The 28,000-nt window shown below is 55.4% G+C and overlaps 1 protein-coding gene across 1 annotated transcript; it reads right to left on the bottom strand.

The window, feature by feature from the left end:
• Positions 1 to 579: 579 nt before the first annotated feature.
• Positions 580 to 27,690, bottom strand: Epha2 (EPH receptor A2). The gene is given in 18 exon segments (XM_040757512.1): positions 580 to 1,577; positions 5,767 to 5,922; positions 6,356 to 6,549; positions 7,267 to 7,416; positions 7,685 to 7,894; positions 7,998 to 8,059; positions 8,198 to 8,386; positions 8,531 to 8,656; positions 8,865 to 8,920; positions 9,318 to 9,417; positions 10,646 to 10,799; positions 11,126 to 11,241; positions 12,051 to 12,315; positions 12,317 to 12,384; positions 12,460 to 12,615; positions 19,942 to 20,617; positions 22,539 to 22,606; positions 27,545 to 27,690. Coding segments are annotated over 18 exon segments (2,934 nt in total). The 5' UTR covers positions 27,627 to 27,690; the 3' UTR covers positions 580 to 1,471.
• Positions 27,691 to 28,000: the final 310 nt, after the last annotated feature.

Here is a 28,000-nt window from a genome sequence, read left to right on the forward strand (position 1 = left end):
AGTATGGTCACTGGACAGTCACAGCCTTCCTCTTCCTTAAAACAGAAATGCCCACAAAAATTCGTGAATGCCTCGGGACTCCAACATGATGAAACGTGTGGAAGGCTTTGCAGCAAGCCCTCCTGTCTGTTTTAGCGTCTCCCACCAGGGGAATGAGGGGGAGGAAGGCTAACAGCTATTCTCAATACCTCCCAGCCCTGCAGAAGCCTAGAGATCAAAGGTGATCAGGCTTGCTGGTGTGGAGGCCAGGGCATGCTCCCTGGTTTCCTGCCCACACCTCCCTATTTTTTTTTTTTTTTTTTTTGGTTTTTACGAGACAGGGTTTCTCTGTATTGTTTTGTCGGTCCAGCCCAGCCTCGAACTCACAGAGATCCGCCTGCCTCTGCCTCCCGAGTGCTGGGATTAAAGGGTTAGGGCGCCACCAACGCCCGGCTGGCTCCCCCCTATTCTTTCTCCAAGGGTGACACAACATCCTCCCCTGTTGTGCAAGCTCTATTTAAAAGCTTGGAGTTGGGGGTTCCCTTCGTCCCCAACAGGCAACCACACACCCCACTGAGCATCCAGGATCAAAAGCCAAAGTCAGTTTCAACCATCTGCAGCTTTATTCCAAAGCAGAAATAAGTTGTTTTCTAACAATAAATATAAAAAAAATTAATAAGTTAAGGTTCAAAAAAACAGAACAAAAACAACCCAATAAAATCAGTAACACTGACAGCATAGTGACAGTCGTCCAAAGGGGCTAGAGATGAGGTGGCTGGGCATTGGGTCCCCCGCAAGTCCGGCCAGCCCCCAGCCTGGGAATGTCTACCGCAGGGCATCCTCTGTCTCCAGCCCTGGCAAGGTCCCTGCCACACACTCAATCTTTCCACAAGTACAAAATAAGTATTAAAAAAAACCCTCAACACAAACAAGCATCCTGAGGGGGCCCCAGGAAAGTAAGAAACTGGCCCTCAAGGGCGGAGGGCAGGGCCCTGGGTCTGAGGAAGGCACTGTTGGATCGCTGTGGCTGTACCCAGCCAAGTCCATATTCTGCCCTCTACCAATGAGGGCGGGGCTTACAGTGCCTGAGTCATCTAGTCTTGGGCTCAGCGCCCAACCTCAGCTCCTGAAGTGGCTTCTTGGGGAGAAAAGGTGATGGGGAGGTCCGTTCGGAAATGTCCCACGTGGCTATCAATGGTCTTGCTGGCAATCTAGCCCCAGGGGATGCTGGGAATGCAATGGCAACCGCTAAGTGCTTATCTGGGTCCTTGGCAGAGGAAGAGGCCCCTGCCCAGAATCCAGGCGTTTCCCTAGCTCAAGCCAGGGTGTTGTTCAAGAGGTCCCTGCAGAGTGAGTCCTCAGGGTGGTGTAGACGAGGAAGTGGAAATAAATTAAGTCCTAGTGGCCCGGCACAGGGACGGCAGGGAGACCACTGTGTTGCTTTTTTTTTTCAAGTATCGTTGGTCAGGGTGGGCACAAGGCCCTGCTGGACTCAGATAGGGATCCCCACAGTGTTCACCTGGTCCTTGAGTCCCAGCAGGCTATAGGCAATGCGCTTCTGGTGGCCAGGAAGACGCACCCCAATCCTCTTGATGTCACTGTGGGTGGGGAAGGAGAGAGGGAGAGTTAGGGACAGGGCTGTGCAGTGTGGCCCAGCTGGGGACGTGGGCAGGGGGAGAGAGGGAGAGCTAGAGACAAGGCTGAGGGGCAGAGAGGAAAGCAGCACAGGGAGGGAGGGCTTCGAGAACCTGTGGTCGTTATGGCGGGAAGGGGTCACATCCTAACATGGCCTTCCAACTGACTCCCACTGAGCCTCTTTGCCAAGCTCTTCCCAGGCAGTGTGGGGGAGGTGCTTTGTGTTTGTGTGTTCATGTGTGTATACTGGTACACACGTGTATAATACATGGGGACGTCAAGGGGCCGGCTCACTTTGGGAGCTGCCCACTTTAGTCTAAGACACAGTCTCTCAGCGCCAAGCTCCACAGATAGGCCCGTCTCCTCCTGAGCACTGTGGGGGTTGGACGTGGGTCCTCACGCCTGCCCAGCAAGCACTTCACTGGCAAAACAATTTGCCCAGCCTTCGACGCCCTTCTTACCCCTATCTCGTGAACTAGGGAAGTGAGTCTCAGAGAGGAACAGAGACTCTTCTGAGGTCACACAGCGAGGAGGTGCCAGAGCTGAGAATTACACCAGCTGTGAAGAAATGTCTTCCTGTCTGCCTCCCTAAGCAGCAAGAGGCAGCTTCAGGTAGTGACTTTTCAGGGATCCTCTGGAGTGTCCCTTCATCCAAGGACTGTCCCATCCACCACCGCCATTCCCCACTCTCTCTCATCACTCCTCACCCACAATGGCAAGTACTGATTCTTCAAGGGTAAGGCTCTGCCAGACTCTGGTGGGCAGGGCCTGCAGGTCACCAGAGGCAGGCTGCCTTTGCTGCGGGGATCCAGGATAATAGCATCCGACTGAGGGGTTAGCATCCAGTGCCAGGCTGACAGTAGGTCACAAGGGACCCATGAGGAAGGGTCAGGCTGTCCCGGCCTCTCCCCACCCCCATCCTAGGCAGAGCCACGCAAGCTTTTTGTCAGCAGATGTCTGTTGCTAACTTCAGGAGTTTTCTCTTCCACTGTCCTCACCCACCAGCCCTCGCTCATGAAAACACCCAGGTTTTTACAGGCCAGCTCTTGGCTGTAATTGGAGTTAATTATATGGTACAAGCTCTGGGAGCTCGCAATGCCAGAGACATGACTTTCCCACAGGCTCGGAAAGAGCCAAGCATTGAGCAGGGATGGGCAGACCCAGGTAGGGAGGGAGGGAGGGAGAGACTGCTCCTGCTGCAGCAAGAAAGCCATAAGATAGATTGGGGGGGGGGTGACGCGGACACAGCGGGGATAGCCTCCAAGCCCTACCACAAAGGGGCTGGGATATTTTGCACACCCCTTAAGGAATCAGTGTGGGGACTGGATAAGCAGAGTAACCACCAGGGAAGGGACTCTTATGGAAAGGGTGGAGTCCTAGGGAACCCCAGACTCACTGGGCCTGATCCCATCCTGCAGTGTTGAGTGAACGGGTGAGTATGTGAATGTCACTATAAGGCTGCCCCCGGCCCCCCTTGAGGCCCTCTCCCCAGCAGAGTGGTTCCTTTCCAGGCTGAGAGTCTAAAGATTCTCGGCCCAGATTCATGTCAAGGCTGTGGTCGGTCTGGTTGCACCTCCCAAGCCCGTTTCTTTTTACAGAGATGATGATGTATTCCTGAGCAGCGCATTCATTCCCCAAACAACGCAACCAACCAGCCTGTCTGCCTTCCTGAGTCAGGGTCTCGCTGTACAGTCCCTAGCTGGTTTGAACCCAAATGCGGACCACCAGGCTGTCCTCGAACCCTGAGACCCACTTGCCTCTCCCTGCCTCCCCAGTGCTGTGATTAAAGGCCACCTTTTCTTGACTACATACAGAACGATGCACTGGGGTGAGAGTCACAGACACGCCAGGGTCCAGGCTGACTCCTGTTCTCCCCTAAGGGATGCAGCGCAGACGACCCACTGACCCGTGTGCAGGAATGGAGAGACACAGGCCGGATCACTTCTGTACCCTCTCCTCTTTCCCCTGAGCCAGAAATCCCACGAATGCAAGTACCCATGAAGACCTACTATGCAGGGTGGGGGTGGGGCATAATAGTCCCCAGAGACTCAGGAGTTGCATCATTCCCACCCAGCAAGGGGATTCCGAGCCTAAGACCCTGGCTTGCACACAGGGCCCAGAGGCCAGGCCTGCCCAGCACTAAAGCTACAGTACAATCTGTAGCTTTCTGTGACAGGTGTTGGTGGTGCACACCTTTAATCCCAGCACTTGGGAGGCAGAGGCAGGCGGATCTCTGAGTTCGAGGCCTGGTCTGGTCTATAGAGACTTCCAGGACATCCAGAGCTGTTACACAGAGAAACTCTGTCTCAAAAAACCAAAGCCAAAACCAAACAAACAAAACCAAACAAACAAACAAAATCACTTTCTATCTCAGGTCCTCAGAAAGCCATTTTGATCGTATCCAGCTCAGAACCCAAAGTCCAAAACAGAATGGGGGGCGCTCGCTGAGAAGAGATGATGGCTACGGGGAGAGGAGGCCAGGTCCTTGGAAAAGGAGGCTCAAGGTGAGGAGGGACGACTAAAGACTAAATCCTGGCCCTACCAGGAAGGGGACTGGTTTCTTCTGCCAGTCTCCTGCTGGGCTCCATGGCATGGTCAATAGTCTGTGGGCTCAAAAGGCGCTCAGATCCATCCCACATCCTCCCAGAGAGCCAGAGGTAGCCCTGTGAGTCGGTGGGTCTGAACACAGGAGGAAGGAGTGCTCAACGACTTCCGGGCTTTATCCAGACACTTTCCAAATAGCGCATGAGCATGCACACTGCCTGCTGGTGTGCACCGCCTATCTGTCCAGGAGCCTGTCCCAGCTCGTGGGAAAGGATTTGGCGGGGGGCGCCCCAGGCTATTTTGGGATGCTTCTACGGCCATGTGTTTCCTGTAAACCTGCTCCTCACCCTCAGTGCTGGTCACTAGAAGAAAAGCTGTGCTTTCCTGGGGGAAAGGACCTGAAGGAACCCAGGGGGCTGATCCAGGTTGCCGGGGAAATGGAGAGGGACTCAGGAACCAGGCCATGATGAACGGGCTCGTGAGAACGGCAGAACAGAGGAGATAAGGATCGAGACATCACACACATCTGGATCACACCCATTCAATCCCCACATGGAGAAATGGGCACCAAGGTCAAAGCTGGACCAAAATCATTTGCAGGGCAGACCTGGGCCATGAACTCAGGTGTGTCTGCAGAGCCGGTGTGAGCCCAGCTGCTGGCTAAGAGGTATGCTGGGATCTGATGTGTGCCCTCCACATTCTTACACCCCCTCTGCTCGATTTTCCTGTCCATTTCCCATGACCCACCGTTTTCATGGCCACATTCATGGCCAGCAGGCCAGAAGCCCAGCTGGGAGGTTGTCAGGGACCCCGGAGAATGTTTGTTTGAGTTTAAGCCCAATCCCAGGGCGGCTAGAACCCAGGAACATGGGACGCCCAGGTCATCTCCTCCAAGCATTTCCCAAAACCTTCCCACCCCAGGGCTCGTTTCTAGTATGGCCTTGGACACTTGGATCCTGGACTGTTGGGACCCACGACTATTTTTAGAAGCACAAAGGCTAAGAGGACAATGTTGCACCCCTCCAGGGACGGGAAGAGATGTCCCTGCCAAGGCTGTTCTGGGAAGGGTCAGTGATGGAGATGGGTGGGGTGGGGTGCAGAGAAGACTGCTGAGGAGTGGCCGAGTTAAGTCACTTACACAGACTGACTAAGGCATCTCCAAGGCCAGCAGGGGGTGAGTGGCAGGGCTGAGTTAACCACACAGGGAGAGTGGCCTGGGAGAGGTTGGCAAGGCTGTGGTTCTCGGGCACCAGGAAAAGAACTCAAGGCTCTGGGTATTGCTTGGTCAAAGCTAAAATCTCTGCTCCTGGTGGCTGTAGGATCCTGGGCCTATGGAAGCAATGATTCCTTACACTGCAGTTCAGGGTGGGCAAACAGCCCTCCATATAGGACAGCTTTGTGGTGTGTGTATCTCCCGATGTCTTCCCATACTGGAGGAAGACGTGTGTGTGTGTGTGTGTGTGTGTGTGTGTGTGTGTGTGTGTGTGTGTGTGTGTGTGTGTGTGTGTGTGTGTGAGGGGGGGAAGGAGTGACAGCAGATCAGACAGAGTGACAGCGGATCAGACACTGTCCCCGGAGGTGAACAGGAAGCCAAAGGCCTCTACTCACTCATTGGTCATCTGTGCCACCTTCTCGATGGCCGTGTAGCCAGCCGCCATGAAGTGCTCCGTGTACTGTTGCATCTTGATGCTTTCTAGCCACTCGGACACTGTACGGAAGGGGACTCCCTCTGAGCCACTGGTGCTGGGCAGCCGGATGGACACTCTGGGGTAGAAATTCACGGGTTATGGGTGAGGGGCTGCTGAACATGGCCTACAAGCCCCTACCCTCCTAACTTGGGCAGGGCACACAGCTGGCTGTCCCTCAGTTTCCTCTGAGCAAATGAGAGAGTCCAGACAGGGAAGAGTTCATAAGATGTCCCGAAATCCTGTGCCTCAGTTTTCCCATCTGCATAGAGCTAGTTTTCCTGTGCTGGTGTTACTGGACCACGCCTGGCTAGGCCCTTTCCTTTGTCAGTTACTGGAGACTGAACCGCGGGTGCCGTGGGACCACTTGGCCCCATCACCAGCGCTGGCACGACACCTCTGAGCCCCGTCACACCCCTGACTCCCATCTGGTCATCCAGTCAACCTGAGAAGCCGAGCAGTCCACATGAGTGAACTTGGATGCTAGCACGGGCACAGGACATGAGACTCACCGGGGGTCAAAGTCAGCCAGGGTCTTGAGGGAGTCAGGGGCTCGGATGAGCTTGTCCAGGATGCTGACAATATCGGCGAACTTGGGCCGGCGGGAGCGGTCCTGCTGCCAGCACTGCATCATGAGCTGGTAGATGGCAGATGGACAGTCCATGGGCGTGGGGAGACGGAAGCCGTCATTGATGGCTTTCATGACCTAGGAGATACGGGCATCGATGGGGAGGCCTTAGGAGGAGCCACACAGAACCCTTCCACAGACCCTCCCCCTCTCAGGGGCCCCAACACAGAAATAGGGAGAAGAGCCCCAGAAACAGACAAGTACCCTTTCTTAAGTACACACACAGTTTCAGTCATCCATGGGGCGGAGGGGCCGTCGTCTCCAGGGCCCTAGAGGTCAGCACCATGGGCCCCGCAATCCAGACTGCTCCCATCTCTACCTACCCCAGATTGGGGATCATCTTCCCTGCCATGTCTTAGCCTGTCTGCCTTATTCAGTCTCCTAGGTCTCTGCAGGGATGTGACCCTTACGAGCAGAATCCCAGGCCTCCAGACTAGGTGAGGCACCAGATACATGTAACAATGCCCGCACACACATGTACACACACATATACAAATGCACATTTGCACATGCATATACACAGACATTCATATACCTGCATGCAGACATGCACATGTGCATGTGCCCCCCACACGCGTGTGCACGTGCTTGTGCCCATGGACACACATACAAATACACACACACCCTCTGACTGCCTCTTATTCACTAGAGGCTGGGTGCTCTCCATGATGAACCACAGAGCAACTGTCTGTGTGGCCTCTACTTGATGCAGATGGATCCCAAAGGTCAGGGAGGCCCAAAGTTTGGGAGTGAGGGAAACCTTGACACTGAATCAGTTTGAGAGAAGGAGCCTACCTCATGGTTTGACAGCTCCCAGTAGGGCCGCTCTCCATAAGTCATCACCTCCCACATGACGATTCCATAGCTCCACACATCGCTGGCTGAGGTGAACTTGCGGTAGGAAATGGCCTCTGGAGCTGTCCACCGAATAGGGATCTTGCCACCCTGCAGGAGGTCATCCCCAGTTACCCTGTGCCAGCCAGAACTCAGGGTCCTCCCTCTATGGACCCACAGAACTCAGGGTCCCCTCTCTATGGACCCACAGAACTCAGGGTCCCCTCTCTATGGACCCACAGAACTCAGGGTCCTCCCTCTATGGACCCACAGAACCCAGGATCCCCTCTCTATGGACCCAGAGTCATCCTTCTCTCCTCAGGTCCCAGATTCAGACCTCCACCCCCAGGTATGACAGACATCCCCTTCTATGACTCACACTAGTGGTGTAGGTGGCCTCGGGGTCGTCCTCTAGCACACGGGACAGGCCAAAGTCGGACACCTTGCAAACCAGATTGCTGTTGACAAGAGTGTTGCGAGCAGCCAGGTCCCGGTGCACGTAGTTCATGTTGGCCAGGTACTTCATGCCGGACGCGATGCCCCGCAGCATGCCCACCAGCTGCAGCACGCTGAACTCACCATCCTTCTCCTGTAGATCATAGTCCCTCAGTGCCAACTGTTCCCAGGAACCCCAGCTTCCACCCGTTCTCTGCCCCACCCCTGGCCCCCACCTCCCCAGACCATGACCTTACCCTAAGGAACTTGTCCAGGGCTCCATTCTCCATATACTCTGTGATAATCATCATGGGTTTGTCTGTAGAACATGGAAACAGGGGTGAGTGAGGTCAGTGAGCAGGGTGGGGGCACACACAGTCAGGGGCAGGTGGTCACAGAACCAACCCCTTTCCTGGACTACCTGGGGCCACCCCCCTGAGCACCTCCCAGGCCTCACATTTAGAGACGACGCCCTCCAGGCGGATGATGTTGTGATGGCTGAACTGCCCCATGATGCTGGCCTCGCTCAGGAAGTCCACACGCTGCTTCTCCGTGTAGCCAGCTTTCAGCGTCTTGATGGCCACAGGTATCTCCTTCTTCCCTGATGATGTCTTCAACATCCCCTTGTACACTTCTCCAAACTCTCCTGCAGGCAGACAAGGGTGGGAAGTGTCCTCATTAAAGCCTGGGCACTGGGCAGGGCCTTCTCTGGACCGGGCATTGGGCAGGGCCTTCTCTGGACCACCCATCACCTGTCTCCTCCAGGTGACAGCACGAGGGCAAGCCTCACCTGCTCCAATCACCTTCTGCCTTGTGACACAGGATGGGTGGATCTCGGTGGTAAACTTGAGTACTGCCTGGTTGGGGTCTTCATAAGTATGGGGGTCCACATAGGTCTTCAGGGGCTTCAATTGTTCTGGAAGGGAGGAGATGGGGGTCATGGAGAGCCTGAGGAGGGGTTCCTGGGAGGGGAGGCTCTAGAGAAAGGGAAGGCGCATAACCAGGGACCTCAGGAAGATTTGGATCAAAGGGGTTCAGCCAGAGACCCTGTGTGGAGCCTCTAGGGCCACCAGAGCAGGGAAAGCCCCTGGGGCACAGGAGCAGGTTGGGTTCCTGCATCTTACCTGACTTGGAAAAATAGACATCTTCAGAGGACTGGCGGGCCCGCAGGTTCCTCCTCCTGGAAGAAACACCATGGGAACCACACATGGTCAGTACAGCCTGTGCTGGCCAAGAAGGCTACCAACCATGCCCTGGCCGTACTGCCTAGCAATCCATCCAGCCTCCATGGGAGGCAGAGGGAGAGGGGAAGGCAGAGGAAGCCACCGGGTGCGGACTCACACTTGGAGCTCTCTGCAATGGCCACATAAGCAGCCATCACGAGGGCTTTTCTCGTTTGAACTAGCTAGAGCATCCTGCCCCACGTTCGGAGGAAGTTAAGAAGGAACACAATGACTTATGGCCACTGTGGTCCCTAAAATTCTGCTCATCCTCCCATAGGCAGGGATCCCACAAGTTTGGATTAAATTAGATTAAATCAGCTTGGCCCTTGGGGAGCCCAGGAGGAGGTGACAGACCTTCGATGGATGAAGAAGCCGACTCCCGCCAGTCCTAGAAGCAAGACCGCGCCGACAGCCACACCGCCGATCATCGCCATGTTGGCAGATCCCTCCGTGGCTGTTGGGAGAGAGAGAGCAGCTGATGAGAGCCCCCACCCCAAATCCTACAGACATACCCACGGCACTCAAAGCTCCCTTTGGGGACCTGAGGAGCCTGAGCACCAGCGGCATGCTGGGTGTTTACCTTCAAGTTTCCTAAGGATTTCTATTTTTTAATTAAAATTTTTTTTCTTTTTCTGGTCACACCTTTCCCTTCCTAGATCCTCCTGCCCTACCCCAACTGTACACCTCTTCTATTTAAGAAACAAACAGGCAAAGAAACAAAACTAAGAAACACACACACACAACCCTATAAAAACAAAAAGAAAATGGAAATCAAAATATACAAGTAAAAGACCAATAAGACAGATTTGTTTTTAATTATGGAAATATATATATGCGTGTGAGTGCAGATGCTGGCACTGGAATTACAGGTGGCTGGGAACTGTCAGGCACAAATGCTGGGAACTTGGGTCTTCTGCAAGAGAAGTACTCCATCCTAACCAAGCCACCTCTCCAGACTCCCTCCTGGGGTCATTGATTACCGGTTCACAGCCAGGCAAAGGGGGAACCTTCCTGATGGTCCATGGAGGAAAAATTAAGGACCCTAATCTTTAGCTGTTTATGTTTTAGTTTTGTTTTATGTACTTATTTATTTAGGCTTTTTTTTTTTTTTTTTTTTTTTTTTGGTTTTTCGAGACAGGGTTTCTCTGTAGCTTTGGAGGCTGTCGTGGAACTCACTTTGTAGACCAGGCTGGCCTCGGAACTCACAGAGATCCGCCTGCCTCTGCCTCCCGAGTGCTGGGATTAAAGGCGTGCGCCACCAACGCCCAGCTTATTTAGTCTTTTAAGGCAGAATTACTCTTGTAGCCCAGGCTGGCCTCATCATGCAACTGAGGATGGATGACCTTAAAACATCTGATCCTTCACAGGTACACACCAGGGATTATACATGTATAAAGGATTGAACCCAAGCATTGGGGATGCTAGGTTAGTCCTCTACCAATCCAGCTATACCCAGCCCAGTGCTCGCACTTCCTTGTACGGGGTTTGAACTCAGAAACATCAATGCCAGAGTCACAGCCTCCCTTCACCTCCTAGCACTGCCCCGAATGCACACCCCTGGCCCTACACGCCTGACCCTCCCCCATGCCCTGGCTTTTTAAAGGGAAGGCGGCATCTCTAGCCTCTTCCTCACCAACATTGTCCTACCTAGTTCAGGGTCCCACCCCGGCCCCCTGACTTACACAGTGTCTGGAACTCATGCACCTTGCTCCCGGCACCCTGGCCCTCCTGTGTCAGAGCCTGCACTTGTACCAGGTACGTAGTATCGGGAGCCAGGTCATCTAGGGTCACGGAGAAGCCCTCCGTGCGGCGCACATTGTAGCTGTTGGCATCCCCCTGTGGATGGTGGAGGGGAGAGGAGCAGGCAGTGAAGGGAGGGCAGGGCCTCAGCCACGAGCCAAGACCCCAGCCAGAAAGGTGTTTGCCTGTGTCATCCAACCCGATACTCTTGGGACCAGGAAACCAAGGTGCGGGAAGGGACCACGTGACCCCGGAACTGGCTGAATCCCAAACAAGCCACTCTGACTCTGAGCACCCAAAATGTTCTCCCCCATAATCCTCTGCTGTGCTGTCCTGGGAGACCTCAGCATCCCCGGATGCAGAAGGGAACCTCTCCAGATGCACTGAGCATCTCCATGGCCCGTGCCGACCCTCAGCGTTACCTTCTTGCGGTAGGTGACCTCGTACTTCCACACACGGCTCTGCTGTGGCACCGGGATGCTCCAGGTGACACTCAGTGAGGTGGTACTACGGTCCTCCAGCCTCACCTTGGGGGGCTCTACACAGAAGATGGGAAGCCATTAAGGGGCGAAGGGTGGAGCGATGAAGTGTCAGCTACCCCACACCCAACCCTCTTCAGGCCCTGCCTTGGGTTCTTGGATTTCCAGTTAGAGATCCCGCCCTGACCAACCACAGAGGCTAGCCCATCAGAGGTGCCCTGGGGACAGACCTTCATTCACATATACATAATAACGAAGACACTAGCTGATTGCCACTGAATCTTTCTGGAGACCAGGCAATGTTTGAAGAGCCTTATACAATATATTTTTGTGTATGGTATATGTGGGAATGTATTCATGTGGGTGTATGAGGCAGAAATCTGTTACCGAACCCCGACCTGGCTTCATCAGCTGCCTGTGTGGGTGCTAGGGATCCTTACGCAGTTCTTACGTCTATGCAGCAAGCACTATACTGATACACCTCCCCTGTTCTCCCTCTGCCTCACATGTGCCTTGAACTCATTATGTAGCTGAGGATGTCCTTGAACTCCTGATCTTCCGGCCTCCACCTTCAGAACATGTGTTGGGATTATAGGCGAATGCCATCGTGCCTGGCAGGAATCTTACTATTTATCTCTGGCTAGCCTGGCACTCACTGCATAGACCAGGCTAGCCTCAGACTCATAGTGATCCCTTGCCTGAATCCAGGGTGCTGGTGTTAAAGTTGTGCAACCACACCCAGGAAGGATGTAACCCACTCTTAGCAACCTATTGCTGCCTCTCTGAATACAGCTGAGTTCCAGCTGCCTGTCTTCCAGTCTCGCCCAGGCAGGTCCCCCTGGATAGTCCCCGTCATCCCTTGGCTCACCTGTCTGGTTAATGCTGACACTGGCAGTGCGGAAGCTTCGGCTGGTCACCATGCCCGAGACGCCATTTCGGGCCTCAACGGCAAAGGTATAGTTCATGTGCGGCTCCAGGTCACTGACTGTCACACTCGTGCGGGTCAGGGCATGAGGAGGCTCTGAATAGCGCACGCTGGCCTCACAGGGTCCACATTCGCCAGACTCTGGCCAGCACTGTTCGCAGGTGACGCTGTAGACAATGTCCTTGCGGCCCCCGCTGTCCTGGGGGGGGTGTCCAACGCAGTTCTACTTTGGCACCCATGCCGATGGCCGTGAGGTAGTGGGGGGCAGATGGTGGGCCTGTGAAAAAGAGAGAGGTCAAAGGGGCCCGTCTCCGCGCTCAGCCACCCCTCCCCGGATGTCTGCGAGACTCACGTGTGCAGGGCATTGACAGTGGATCCTCAGGTGCCCTGAAGTAGCCTTCTTCGCACTGGCAGGAGGTGGCACCCTCGGCTGATGGCAGGGTGTGCTCCGGACACGCCAGGCAAGGGCTGTCGGATGCCTCAGACTTGAAGAATCCTGGAGAGCAGGCTGAGAGAGGCACAAGGACATGCAGGAGGTCAGTTCCCTGTGCCCTTCTCCAGCCCTGTTCCTCCTGACAGCACACCCACAGTGCCTGCTGGGCACCAAAATAACCTGTCCCAAGTGCCCCAAACTCTGGTACATCTGATGCCAGCTGCCTCTTGCAAGAAGTGTCACACCTCCAAGCCTGGCCCTCGAGGACCAGGCGCTTGCCCTCCAGCATGAGTAGGCCCTATAACCTGACTTGTGCAGACCGGCCCTGTGGGATCTCTGCTGTGTCCAGCAGCTGTGATCTGGCCAGGTTAGAGACTGTATCCGTGTACCTCCCACCCCTGACTAACCAGCTGGCCTTCCCCGGTCAGGATGGGCCCCTCTACTCTAGGCCTCCATCTCTTTCCTGTTCCGGGGCTGGCCTCCAAAAGGCAGGAAAGGCCAGGCCCAGCTCTTTCCCTGGATTCGTTTCCAAAGCCATGCCATGCCTTCTCTCAGGGGGCCGCCAGGAAGTAGCCTTTCCTAGTGGCCCAGCTGGCCAGGGACCCGGGCACCTGACTCTGGGGGCTCCTCCCACCACCTTACCGTGCTCCCTACTCCAAGCCCTTTCCTGGCCTACAGGCAGGAAGCTGCTCAGACGGAAGGCTCACCTCACAAGGCTCACCAGGGATTGGGTGGCTTTGGAAGAGGCCAGAGTGCTGTCCCTGGGGACATCCTTTTTCAAGCCCGCATGCCCCCTTTCACTTTCTCTGCAGGGAGGGCCCTGAATCAACCACTCACTGACCACCACCTCTGCCTACCCACAAGTGGTTCAAGGACCCCAAGGTGAAAACTAAGACTCTTCAGTACAGAGAGCGGGAATGTGTGGCATGTCTACAGTGAGTGGCTGGCGGAGGCAAAGGACAGTGGCCGGGCATCTGAGGAGCCAGAGGGGAAACCTCATCTGGGGTTTAACGGCTGTGTAGAAGTTTAACAGGGCCGAAGTCCTAGGGTAGGGAATCAGGGTGAGTAAAAGCTTGTCATACAGAAGGTGTGAGCAGTCTTCTAGATACAAATAGAAGGAATGGTAGCAATGATGATTCAGGGGGAAAGGCCTTGAATGCCGTGCCAAGAAGTTCGGATTCTATCCTGAGGGCAATAGGGTACCACCGAAGGTCTGACAGGGGAAATGGCAGACACACATCGCTGGGGGGGGGGGGGAAAGGTGGCCTGATACAGGGCAGCCCTGGCCCTAATGGTCTGAGACCCCACCCCCATCCTGGGAAGACAGTTCAAAACTCGTGACCAAGCCAGGCTGGAGAGCATAGGCCAGTTATCTTTGGGCATTAGAGCTGAGGTGGAAGGGAGATGAGATTGAGGGCAGAGGTCTGTCATGGGCTAGCCTGTGCCCTGCATTTGCTAGAAGTCAGGCAGAGAAACATCCTAACTCTTTGTGGCCCCTTGAGGTAGCCCAGGTTGGCTCAGTCACTAACCACACACACACACACACACCACACACACACACACCTCTATTTGTGAACTTGGGCACCTATTTTGAGAAGGGAGTTAATTCAGAACCAAATAGCAAGACAAAGGTATCCAGGACCAGCTCTTAACCTGCACAAAGCCTGAGTTCCTACAGGGGAAGCACAACTCTCTGCAGGGCCTGGACTTGACAATCTATTTAGTCTTCGAGGTGAGACTTCACACATGCGTGTGGCTAGCTTTCATCCCATTCTGCAGCTAAGAGAACTGAGGCTCTGACAGACCAGTTTGTTCAAGGTCTCCAAGCCAAAAGATAAGGCGAGGATGTCTGAAGCTAAGTCCCTCCCCTGTTACCCCTTTCTGTTCTCAGGAACACCTCCAATTCGGAGCAAGTTCAGTGCTGTGCACGCCTGGTGCTACCCATGAGTCCTGCTACCCTGTGTTACCAAACAGGAAGTCCTGATTAGGGCCTGACCAGCCTGGAGAGGAGTGCCCCATCGTTCCAAATACCACCCCAGTGGGCTATATGGGGTTAGCTACAGTCGTCTCCTCCAAGCTGCAAAGCCTCCTAGTGGGTTTGGGAGAGCTGTGTGTCTCTGGCCTCGCTCCCGTTACATAGCTGTTACAATACAAAAATAGCTCTCTCCTTCCCTTAACTTTCACACAAAAATGAGACGCCGGAACGCCAGGCCCTGCTGATCCCAGCTTTCATTCCCCTCATGCTCTCACTTAAGCCCAGAGACGCTTGCATGTGATTAAGTGTTGGTCCACTGGGGACCAAGGTCAGGGGACTGGGAGTCGGAGGGCCCAGCCCCCAAATCACAATTACCTCTTCCCAGCCCTGGTGCTCAGTGTGGTCACAAAGGCCTGAGCCACCTGCCAACCCTTATGTCCCTGTTCCCCACCATCTCATGCCAGGAGAGGAAGTGGGGGAAGAGATGGGTTCTATTCTTTGGCCCCAGAGCCTGGGGGTGGCCTGCCTGCCGGCAGGAAAAAGGGAATTTGGAGAGATTTCCGCTGCGGATGTGCCAGATAATGCATGAGAGGCGGCGTCCACAGGGCATGCGCTTGCCTGCCGAAAATGCACGGCGCCCCCCTCCTCCTCCAACCACAGAGCCCTGGGGCACCCCCAGGCCCTGCCTGCCAGTTTGCAAGTGGCTAGGGAGTTCCAGAACACGTTGTGAAGACCACCAGATCCCTCAGACTTGCTGGCGTTTCCCAACATCCGGGGCAAGCAACAAGGGCCTCACGCGCACAAATACACCCACCACACCAAGTACCCACCCAATGCCAATAGCCAGCCAGCTCAACTCCCCTATAACCTGCACCAACTGTTCAGTTTCAGGCTCCTCTGTGCTCCAATGGGGCATCTATTACTCAGGCCCAAGTTTACCAAACAGAAACAAGCCCAACCTACGTGTCTGGCACGATGCTGATGCTGGGAACCAGGATATGGTGGTGTGACTGACAGATTAGCATCTTCCCAGCTCCAGGGGAATTCACAGCCTCGCTTTTATGCCTCATTTGAAATTATGTGTGCACATTATGACGATGCTCTCTCCCCCGCCCCTCCCCCTCTCCTCTCTGAGACTGGCAGTCTTGAGAAAAGGAGTGGAAGCCCACTCTTCCTGACCCGAGTGTGGCCCGGTGTGCCAGATGTCCTCAAGATGGGGCTTGGATAAATGGAGAAAGGAATGAATGGAGGGGTGGGTCAATGAGTGAAGAAATGAAGGCGTGAATGAATGGCAAACTCACCACACACAGCCAAGGGCTGCAGAAGTGAATGGTGTCTCGGCCCCTCCGGGACACCATCCATTTGAACACCCACCTGGCTGGCATGAGAGCCTGGCTCGGGCGCACGTGGGGCACCTGTACAGTGTATCTCTGGCCCCGATTGCCTGGCAGACCTGGGCCACTCCGAGCAGAACTGGGACGTAACCAGGGCTGGACCCTGGTTTTTCCAGTTCTCGATTCCCGCCCCTCAAGTGGCAGTGCAGGGTGACTCAGGGACGGACGCCCTCTGTGTGGCGCTAATCCAGCTGCTTGTGGAGCCCCTCCCCAGGCCCAGCCACCTCCCAGGCTTCGGGTGGTGAGGTCATGAGGTCAAGAGGTCATCAGTCCTGGTGGCAATCGGCCTTCCCAATCCAGGAACAGCCAGCGACCGGAACACTGCCTCATTACCTCGGTCCTCTGCATGGAACCTCAACCTGTGAGTTACTGACCCAGGTATGCCTCCAACAGGCTCTGCGGTGCCTACAGAAAAGGGGAACCCCATTCCTGGTTCTCAGGGCCCCCGCTCTTTTCACATATGCCCCGGGAGTTATCTGTGGGCATATCCGCCACCCAGCAGATAAGTGCTCCCCTCCGCCCACCCAGCTCTCCACTCCAGCCTTTATCTTGTTTGGCTTTCTCTGCCTGCCTCCTTCCTTCCGTTCAGGGGACCCTCTTACCTCCTTACCTCCGGTAACTAGGGAGGGGCCGAGCCTGCTTGGCAGAGCTACAGGGGCCCTGGGAGCACAAGGGTGAGGCTGGGGGATTGCCACGACCACAACCCTTAGACCCGAAACCCACAGAAATAAGGCATAAGCCTGAGACCCATTATCATTGTCCCTTAGAGTCCCAGCCCCACCATGCGCCAAGATCACCGCTCTGGGCCCTGGGCCGAGAGTTCCTTCACCCAGAGTAAATCACATGTAATAGCTCAGATTGAGAGAATGTGACAGCTTCTAGGATCCAATCACAAGGTGAGCAGGTCCCTGGGAGTCACTTGCAGATAGTGAGGAAAAAGTCCAAAGAGGCTCTGCCATAGTCACTGCACTCCACAGACAAGTGGGGATAGCATACACCATTTCCTCTCTGGGCCTTGATCTCCTCGTCTGTAAAATGGGAGAGTCCTCACCTTCTCTGGGTGCTGGGCAGACTCTAGACCTTGCCTATGAAATGTTTACTCTGGTACCTGGAATAAAGTATCCCTGTATATGAAGGGGGGGCATGAAACTGGAGCCAGGTGGGGGCATCCTCCATAGGCCAGCCTTCCAGGTGTTGGGCTGAGCCTCTGACCTAGGCCGCTGGCCACCTGCTCACCTGGCCTCGGTCTCCCTGGACCTAGACGAGGCGCCAGTCGGGGGCCCTGCAGAAGCCAGCACAGGGAGATGGCAGTCAGCCTGAGTGACTCCGCTGTCCCCTGGGCAGGGCTGGGGGTGGGCTGGAGGGAGGTTGGCTCATTCCTGACATAGCTCTGGGTAGCTGCGGCCGGGCAGCATGCCCACCTGTCCACCTGGAAGGATCTACCTTTCCTCTGTCCACTTAACTCTTTCCTGCCCAGTTCCAGCCTTCCGGGGTGGGGAACCCCCCCCGCCAAGAACAGAAATGCAGCCTGATTATCCTAGAAATGACCTTGACAAGTCTAGGCTGCCACGCCCCCTCTCATGAGTAAAAGTTGTAACAAAAGCACCTGGGGCTACAGCTTGAAGACAGCCAATCAGGTCAGAAAGACCCTGTGCCCTCACCCATGTCCCCAGCACAGCCAACAATGGCCCTGTAGTCACCCCACCCCTCCCTCTGATGGAACCTCAGCCCCGGTGCCAAGACCTGCCATCCCCAGAACTGCCCAGCGAGCCCATATCAGTGCCAAGAGCTGAGTCAGGGATTCCACAGGATCTGGTCATTTCCTGTCCCACTTCCTGACCCATGGCGGCCTGGGCACTGTTGTGCAGCGTGATTTAAACCCTGACGTAGCTATATGATTCCAGGTAAGCCTCTGAGCCTCGGTTTCCTCATCTATTCAATGGGACTAACAAAGAGGCCCAGCCTTACAGAAAGGTTGGACAGACTCGAGACCAACTTTTCAGAGCACACCATCATTGACACTCCCCTCCCCCCCCCGCTCAGCGCCCCTGTCACAGGCTGCTGAGCAGGACGGAGAAGAAAACTGTGTTCGTCAGGATTGCCCAAGTGCGTGAGCACATCTCGGTACACTACTCGGTAGACCTGTCGCTCTCCCTCCACCTGTGTTCGGAGAATTGCTCACAGGCTGTCAGCCTGGCACCGCAGGACCCTTTCCCTGCTGGGAAGAGGTGCAAAGGGGACAGAGCCAGGGCCGTGGGTGGCTGGAACTCAGAGGGCCTGTGCCAGCTAAGTCAAGTGTCCCTCTTGGGAACTGGTCCTCCTGCTAGGCTAACTCCCCTTGGGGGCCCCGGCTGGCCTCTTTATAAACAAAGCCTGCCAAGAACCCTGATCCCCAAGAGAAGGGAGATACCCTACTACTGCATGAAGAACCCCCCCAGCCCCACTTATCTCTGTATGGTCTGAATCACCAGGGTGGAAAGTTTTCAACCTCCCCTCCTCCACCCGCGCATTCTTGTGTTAGGATGTCATGGGGGAGGAGCTCCCCGGCCCACTCGTCCTGTCCAACACCCCCCCCACCCACGGTCATTGTCTGAAGCTGAGAGTGCGCATCTGAGGTCACCCTAGGCAGGGGCCACCTAGAGAAGGGGGCTCACTCAGCAGAGGGCAAGCTGGGAGGAGATGATGGAGAGGCTCAGGGGAAACCACACACAAGGGCTTATGCACTGTGTTAAGCAAACTTCTAAGAACTGACTTCGGAGGCACACAGACCATCTATTAGAAAGGGCTTCCACGGCCGGGCGTTGGTGGCGCACGCCTTTAATCCCAGCACTTGGGAGGCAGAGGCAGGTGGATCTCTGTGAGTTCGAGGCCAGCCTGGTCTACAAAGCGAGTTCCAGGACAGCCTCCAAAACAATACAGAGAAACCCTGTCTCGAAAAACCAAAAAAAAAAAAAAGAAAGGGCTTCCAGGTCTTTCAGCCTCCTTCATGGCAAGCTAGGTCTGCAGGTAGAGGTGGTTGTTTTTGTTTTTTCTGTTCCTTTTGCTTAAAGGAAAAACTGAGGCCAGAGATGAGTTGAGACCTACCCAGCTCCGGTCACCCAGCAGGTTATCCAGCAGGTGTGTGCACCTGCAAGGCATGTAAGGCCCTAGCCCCCAGTTTCTCAACATCCAGTTTATCTGCAGAAGCAGCTCCCAGGGACAGGCGACAGTGGCCTTCCAAAGGTCAACTGCATTCCACACATGCTCTGCCCCAGTCACTTCCAGAGCCATCCATTGCAAACCGGAGGTGGTTGTACATTTCCGCTGTCACAGGCCCCGGCTGTCCTCACAGCCTCCCCTGTGTGAGTTCACCAATGCCCAGGCCTGTTCCCAGATTGCCACGCAAACAGGGCCCTTTGCAATCTCAATATGTCATCAATAAACCCCAACAGAGAGGCTGTGGCTCCAGTGAGAGCCACATGCACCCCACTTCACAGCTTCTCGAATGCACTCCAGGGGAACCTAGCATACCCTGAGTCAGAATCAACAAACTACTCAACTCTATTAAAGGGAAAAGCTGAAGCCCAGAGAGGTTGGGCAACTTGCCTGAGGCCACACAGTGAGAGAATCAGAAACAGTTCCTGGGAACAGACTGCAGAACCCCAGCAGGGCAGGAACTATTCATGGGATGAATCAAAAAATAACAGCTTACAGGGATGTGTGTGTCAGGCACTGACCTAAGTACTTTATGAGCATGAGGTCATGTGATTATCACAACTACCCCCCCCCCCAAGATAGATACTATGACCCTCTCCACTTTCCAGGTGATGAAACCCAGGCCAGGGAGTGAAGGAAATGGACGAAACTAGAAGGGCTGGGAACTGGGACCCATGCCATTGTTGCCCTAGACCCACGGGGCCATCACCCATCAGAGCGGTGACATCCCCAAGGTACTTACTAAGATGGTCCAATCCCAGAGCTCTGACCTCCCGGCCAGCACCTCCCCTCCCGCCGCAGCACGGCTTCCCTGCCCCCCCCAGAACCTCCACTCACCTTGGCAGGCGTCCTCAACCTTCTCGTAGCCTGCCTGGCACAGGCACTGCCCAATAGGCACCAGCCACTCGCCATTCACTGTGCAATGCATGAGAGGCTCCTCGCCCCCGTATGGCACCACGGCATGGTCCACGCAGGTGCCAGCCACAGTGGCCAGGGGGTGCGCCTCTGAGACGGCCACAGCAATGGTTTCCGGGAATCGAGCCAGGCTCTGCAGCATCTCAGGACACTTCTTGTAGTAGACGCGAACGGAGAGTAGCGCCACACAGGCGCCGATGTCCTGGAAGGCCAGGTAGAAGCCCTTCCGGGTGAGCGGCCCCACGATGCGCTCCTCCACATTTAGCTTGACATTGCGAGCCTCGAAGTCGCTGCTGACTGTTATCTCGTCGGGAGCTATGGTGTCGATCTTGGTGAACTGGCGCTTCTGGAAGTTGGTGCCATAGTCCACATCCGACTCTGCATAGTAGAGGTTAAAGGTCTCCTTGCAGGAGCTGGCGCCTCCCGGGAAGCTGTTGCAGTCTCGCACAGTGAACTTGAGCTCAATGAAGATGCGCTCAGCCTCCTCCCGGTACACCCAGTTGGTACGGAGCCAATTGTCCTGGTCTCCAGACACCACATTGCAGACAGAGTACATGTAGATGGGCATGTCGTTCATGATGTTCTGCATTAGGTCCCACTGTGTGCGAGTAACAGGTGAAGGTTAGGGGGGGTTGGGAACACGGACTGAGTTTCTTCCCTTTCCACACTTAATTTCTGTTGTTCTATTAAGACGGCGTCTCCTGTAGCCCCACGCTGGCCTTGAACTCACTACGTCATGTGGGATGACTCTCAACATCTTATCTCCTGCCTCCACTTCTCAAGTTTTAAGATGATGGATAGGTATGTACCTCCACACCCGACTCCCAGTTCTTATACCCTCATTCTACAGAACCCTGAGATACGCAACCACAAAACAGCTGAGCCAACATCTATCTGACTGTGGGTCTTTCTGGTCCTAATGTCCCCATCAGTGGGCCTGGGGTACAGTCTGGGGCACTTTCATCATCCGGACTCCCTGAACCCCATCTGTAGAATGGGAGCACAGGACCGCTGTATCGATAAATGACAAAATGTCTACAAAACGCTGAACACAGCACATGGCACTCAGGGCTACAACCAAATGAAACAGCTGTCACAGCGCCATCGTGGCCAGGGCCATCTCCGTGTGCCATGTGTCCTGACAAATACGGGGAGTCAAAGCAATGGGTGACACCCCCAGGCCCTGGAGGTGATCAGCTTGTTTACAATACAGTTCAGGCTCCTCCAGGATGTCTGGATGGGGCTGTGTGCCCCTACGATCTCCATGTCTCCTTTTACCACTGAGGGCTTGGCGTACGGCAACACAAGCCAGGCTCCCAGGGCTGTGCTCTGAACTCCTCGGTGTGGGAATAGAAACTGACTCAGCTCTGAAACCCCAGGGCCTCTCTGGCATTAAGTAGGTATTTAGGGAGGTCCTAGATGAAGGAAATGTGTGAATAAATGAATAAAAAAGTCAATGAGTAAATATATGAATGCAAGGGAATGGGGGAGAGGGAGAGAGGGAGGGAGAGAGAGAGAGGCCTGACCTGCCCTACGTGACATTGGCCAAGACCCACATACCCCCAGGGCTCAGTTTCTTTTTTTTTTTTTTTTTTTTTTTTTGGTTTTTTCGAGACAGGGTTTCTCTGTGGCTTTGGAGGCTGTCCTGGAACTAGCTCTTGTAGACCAGGCTGGCCTCGAACTCACAGAGATCTGCCTGCCTCTGCCTCCCGAGTGCTGGGATTAAAGGCGTGCGCCACCAACGCCCGGCAGGGCTCAGTTTCTAACTGTATGTAATGGCTGGGTAGGATAAGGCTATTTGCCTCCAGCTGGACATTCCAGGGTGCTGGAAGTATGCTCCAAACTCTACTTCAGGCCTTCCTGGTGCCTTGACTTGGGATAGACGCAAGTCACTCTGGCCAGCTGTAGGAACTGTCCCAAGAGTTCCCTGGAGACACAACCCTCTCCCTGGCTCAGAGCCCCAGGATGAACTTAACAAGGGTACATTGCATGTAAGGGAAACTGAGGCCCAAAGCACAGCAGGCGCTTCCCCAGAGTCCCCCATGCTCTGACTCTGAATTGGGGGTCAGGGCAAGATGGATTTAAAGCATAGCAGAAAGGAAGACATCCCCAGTGGGAGTAAGGCAGGGTAGGAGGGGCAGGGAAAGGGGCCCCAGGCAGGAAGGGAGTTAGTGTCCCTTATCTGTCTTTCACTCTTCACCTCCTGCACTAAGACCTCCAAGACAGGGCAGCCTTTAACCCTTCCCTCCTGAGATGCAGGTAGAGCCTTGAGTCCCTCTGGAGCAGCCCATTCTTCTGGGGCCTTCAGCTGTCTCCCCGACCCCAAAGGCCACCTAAGGTCTCATTCTTCCTGCCTAGCTCCGGCCTGCTCTGGCCTGGGTCACTAACTCAGCCCTGTGTGGTAGAACAATTTGAAGTTTGGTTGAGCTGCTGTATTTGATCCAGGCTCCCATCCTCCATTTCTCCTGGGACCCACAGCCCTCCTTCCTGCCCACCCTCAGCCCTGGAACCTTACTTACTCCTTTGCCATAGGGGTGTGTGAGCCAGCCGAGTTCCCCTTTCATTGCCGCAAAGTCCAACAAAACAACTGTAGGAAAGACAGGGAAAAGGACCGGTGAGCTGGGGCTTTCCCAGGAGCAACACAGCAGGACCAGCGTGGGGTGCTGGTGGTGGTGTGTGTGTGTGTGTGTGTGTCCAAGACCTCAGGAACTACACATGACTTGACCTGGGAAGAGGCAGGACTCATGCCACACAACCGCTTGTCACCAGGGTTTCAGCTACGCTGTCCCCTAAGGCCCCAGCTGGAGCAGGGCAAGGCATACAAGACAGCAGCTAGGCAGTGTGCTGGAGTAAACAGAATAAAATGATACCCCATTGCCGCATCTGCTTCCTCAACAAAAGAACACTTCACACAGGCCACATCTCCCTGGTATAGAAAACCCTAACCCAAACCAGGCCACCCAGCACACACAGTAGCGGTGGGTAAAAGGCATTGTGGGATGCTCCATGAGAAAGGGTTGTTGGCCAGTCTTTCCTGGTGGCATACGGCTTTAATCCCAGCACTCCAGAGGCAGAGGCAAGTGGATGACTACTTCTCTGCCACCCTGGCCTACACAGTGAGTTCCAGGCCAGCAAGGCTACATGGTCAGAAAGAAAAAAGAAAAAAAGGGGACATTAACAAGAGGGGACAGATCTGGGGGAAGCAGGTAGCCCAGAAACAGATCTTCCCGCCAGTCACTGGTATGGAGGTTTCAGGAGGGGCCCCAAGCTACACATCTCTGGCCAGGTCTCCTCCCTGAGAAAAGCCATTCTTAACCCTGGCAGAAGTACCTGTGGGGGGAATGATGGATGGAAACCCTCACAGGGGACTTTCCAGGCCCAGAGGGACCACAGGTGCCAAGACCACACTATCCTCCTTTAAGAGGCATCTGGAAGGGGGCTGAAGAGATGGCTCAGCAGTTAAAGAAGAAGTGGGTTCAATTCCCAGCACCCACATGGCAGCTCACAACTGTCTGTAACTCCAGTTCCAGGGGATCTGACTCCCTCACACAGACAGACATGCAGGCAAAACACCAATGCACATACAATAAAGCAGAAAAGGTTAAAATTTAAAAAGGCATCTGTGTGGAGGGAGCCTCTGCCAGGGGCTTCCCTGCACCTGGCCTGGCCCTCCAGTTCCTTCCACAGGCCACTCCCACTTCTCTGCCAGGTGCAACAGCCGAGACCCAAGGTCTGTTTCTCCTCCATTTCCAAGTAAAGGCTAAGTCATGCCACCCTCCCTGGAGAGCAAGGTATTGAGGGAACTGAGGCTTTGGACCCATGCAAATGCCCAGATTCAGAAGCCCAGGACCTATTGTGGAACAAGCGAGAACTGAGAAGCAGTTATTTTCATGGGCAAGGCAGCTGGAAGATTTGGTCTCAGAAGCTACACTCCTCCCCACCAAGACCTTGGGAAACCTGAGACAGTCTAGGGTTCCGGATCTTGACAGTGAGTGGAGGGGTCATGGCCATAAGGACAGTGTAGCTCAGCTGAGGGGTACAGAATTAGGGGGGATTCTCACCACTATCAACAGCAGAAACAAACAGCAGAGTACTTGCCCAATACGGACAAAGTCAAAGTTCTGGTTTGATCTCAAACCAGATGTGGTGGCGCACGCCTTTAATCCCAGCACTCAGGAGGCAGAGGAAGGCGGATCTCTGTGAGTTTGAAGCCAGTCTGGTCTACAAAGTAAGTTCCAGGCCAGTCAGGGCTCTACAGACAGAGATCCTGTCTCAAAAGTAAATACACATCGTGAAATAAAACTAACAGTTGAGTATAGACCCAGGCGGATCTCTGTGAGTTGAGGCCAGCCCCTGCTACATGGCGAAATTCTGTCTCAAACAAAAGAGAATGCTTTCCGAGGCTAGACAGTTCTCTTCCTAGGGAAGCCCCAAGGCCTGTCAGAGGCACCACCACCCTGACCCTGGCCCCAGCCACCCTAGGAAGGCTCTGGCAGCCCAGACAAGGAAGAGGAAGTCTGAAGGCCCCACATCCCATAGCTGGCGGTGGCAGAGGCAGTGGAAGGTGAGGTGGGTAACGGCGGGGATTTGTTCAGACATGCCCAGGGCCTAACCTTGGGAAAGCCAATAACTCCATAGAATGGTTCTGGGGGTTCCTGACTCCAGCTGGGTAGGTAGGAAGATGAAGGGACAGGCTGCCTCAGGAAATCTAACAGCCCACTTCAACACACACACACGCACGCACGCACGCACGCACGCACGCACGCACGCACGCACGCACGCACGCACGCACGCAGTGTGGAAACTTCAAGCTAAGCCCCTTGGGGAAGGGGCTTTGAAGGGTTAACCTGACAGGAGGGCCAGCCGGAGCCTGAATGGAGAAATATGACCAGGTTCAATCTGAGAAGAAAAGAAGGGTTCACACACCCCAGGGCTGCCAGCCACAGCCCCCTCCCATGGAAATTCCCTAGAACCAACCACCAGGAACAGGGAGAGTCCAGCTGTCCCTCTGCCCTCATGGAGGCCCAGGGCTCTGGCAATCAAAGGTTCTGGCTTATTGGAAGCCGGAAGCTTGTGAGCCCTCAGCATGACCCTCTCAGGGCATCACCAAAACGTTGTCCTAGATGGAGTACCCCATAAGTCCCCTGTCCCCCAAGAGACACTGATGGGGGAGGGGGGCATGCCACCATAAGGTTACCTTTATGAGTTTTCCCACAATGCAGTGTCCCCCTTGGCACCTCCCTGCTAACCTCATCCCCTTTACCCAAGATCAGTTTACACCAAAAAAGGGGGGGAGGGGAAGACCGGAGACTGGGGATGCAAACAGGCATGGGACTGGGAGGCAGGCAAGGCCCTTGCTGAGCTAAGAAACCCGGGCCTCTCCAGGCCTCCTGCACCTCTAACCCCCATCCGCCAGAACTGCAGGCAAGCAGTTCTGGCTGGATGAGACAGCTGGATGCACGGGTCAGACCCTCTGTGCACAGCAAGAGCCCTGGCTGATGACTGGTGGGCCCCCTCACTCTCTAAAGAAGGATGGAGCAGAGGTGGCTCAGCAGGTAAAAGCACTGTCTGTCACCAGAGTTCCAATCCCAGAACCCACATGGTGGAGAGAACCAATTCCTCCTGCAAGTCTGTCCACACTTGTGCGTTGGCACTCAAATACGTGTACACAGACACACACACACACAGCATAATAAAAAGTAAAAGTTACTGCAGGGAGGCAAATTCAGCAGCTGTTGTGAACCTTACTGGTTCCCCCTGGGTTTCCAAGTTCAGCAACGAACAGTAGAGGAGACCGCACAGCTGTGTCAGAGGCTAGGAAGGAGACACATCATACCTGCCAGCAGTTTCCCCCAACCCCGAAGTGAAACCAGCTGGGTCACAACGTCCGTCCGTCCCTCCCCCCCCCCCTCATCACTCAGGCACTCCTGGGGAGTCCCGGAGCCTAAACAAGATTTTTCCACAGCCACGGGGCAATATGCACGCTTTTTTCCCCCCTGCATCCATGCAGGACGGATCAATCACAAAGGCTGGGATGAGGCGGACAGATGCACCCTGAGGCACAAGCCCAAGATTGTTTAAGGCTTCCCTGCTGGGGGCTGGGGGTCCGGAGCCCGCAGAGCCAAGCAGGCTTCTTCTAATCCTCAACTCTGTGGCAGCCCAGGAAAGGCCTGTAGCAATTCCAGCTGTCTGCCTTCTCCCCGGCCATAGTTCCCCAGACGAGACAGCCAAAAGCTGAATCAGGGACAGGGGCAGGAGGGTCGCAGATTCTCTTCCCCGCCCAGCCTTGCACAGCACACCTTGACAAAAAGAACTTCCCGGGGGGAGGGGTGGGGAAGGAAGACACGACCAGGGGCTTTGTCTGTCCTTGGGATGGGACTAGAATTTGACACCGCTCCACCTCAAACTCCCCGCACTCCAAAAGCTCCAAACTGTCCTTTTAGCCTCCCAGCGTGGGAGGCGAAAAGAATAAGGAAACTTCTCACCCACCAGGGTTTCCTCCACGCTTCCCCTGCTGGAGCCGACAGGAGCCGCGCTATGCCCAAAAGCAGGGAAAAGTTTTCACTGTGGGAAACGGAAGCCATCTCCGGCTGGGTGGACAGGAAGATCCTCGGCCAAGGGCAGGGCAGGAGTCCCCATCCTCTCGGAGACCCTAGCTGAGGGACAACGCCCCCAAGCACACCCCTGGCCATGCCTCGGGCAAAGGCAGTGTCTGCAGCCCCCTCACCTAGCGTGGCTCCAGGACGCTGGGGCGGGGGCAGGTGATTCACTCCCCAACCTTCAGGTGCCTGGGCTCCCGGTGGCCCCGAGATGACGGCTCTACACCGAAGGAGGCCGCAACCCCACCTGCCGCATTTCCTCCTTCTGAGTCACCCCTTGCTCAGAACACTTGACTTTGGCACTTCCTGTCCTCGCTCCTGGCCCTTAACCTGTCTCCTGAACCTGCGAGTGCGGCTTGGCAAGGAGAAGGTGTGCATGGTCAAGACTGACCCCAGGCGCTCCCTCTGGAACTCGAGTGAAAACGGGGGGCAGAGAAACCATCTCGGTTCAGGCTGCTGAGAAGCCCCCTCCCCAAAAAGCGGGGTCTGCACCCAAATGCCTTCCGCACGAATCGGAAGCAGATGAGTTAGGTAAACTAGGGTTACTAAGAAGCTGATGGCCCGGAAAAGTCCACTTAGACTCCTTTTCTCCGAGGGACCCCGCGCGCCCTGCGGGGGTCGCGTTCCAGAAATCTCCGCCAGGCTGCAACCGCGTGGCGGGCGCCGCATCCCCCTTTCCTCGGCCTCCGAACCCTGCGCTCCCCTGCCAACACCTCTTAGTTCCAGAGACCCTGGGATCACAGGAGGGGGTCCCCAAGATCGTCCCCGATCGCAGCCCTCGCGCCCCACCGAACCCAGCGCGCGAGACCCAGCAGTCACAAGTCAGTTTCCAAAGGTGTGCCCTGGAGAGGAGCGTGGGGCTCCAGCAGCCGGGGTTCCCGTGGCCCAGGGGTCCCTGCTGGCTGCGGCCACGCGCAGACACTCACCTTCCTTTCCCTGTGCTGCCGCGGCTGCCAGCGAGCAACCCAACAGCAGCGCGAGGCAGAAGCCGGCTGCCCGGAGTTCCATGCCGTGCCTCTCGCTGCCCACGATCTCTGCTGTCGCACGCCGGCCTCGGTGTCCCGCTCTTGCTCGCCCGCCCGCCCGCCCGCTCGCCAGGGACAACTTCTTCCCCTCCTGCCCCAAGTCCTTAATGGAAGTTGGGTGAGAATCCGCTCCTGTTCATTCATGCCCCCGCTGACGTCACCGAAACCACGCCCTCAGGAATGTCTTTAAAGGGGCCGGGCTGACACCGGGACTGGAGGGCGGGGAAGAGAGAGGAAAACTGGAGTGGGGGAAGGCAGGGATTTGGGGAGGATTGTAGGGGGCCTGTGTAGGGCTGGCGTCACCCCAGCCCCAAACCTTATGGAGTTTGTGCGCTTCAAAGCGCCTGCAGTGGTTAG

Source organism: Mesocricetus auratus, unplaced genomic scaffold (assembly GCF_017639785.1).
Source record: "Mesocricetus auratus isolate SY011 unplaced genomic scaffold, BCM_Maur_2.0 Super-Scaffold_100014, whole genome shotgun sequence".
In the NCBI taxonomy this organism is placed as follows: Eukaryota; Metazoa; Chordata; class Mammalia; order Rodentia; family Cricetidae; genus Mesocricetus; species Mesocricetus auratus.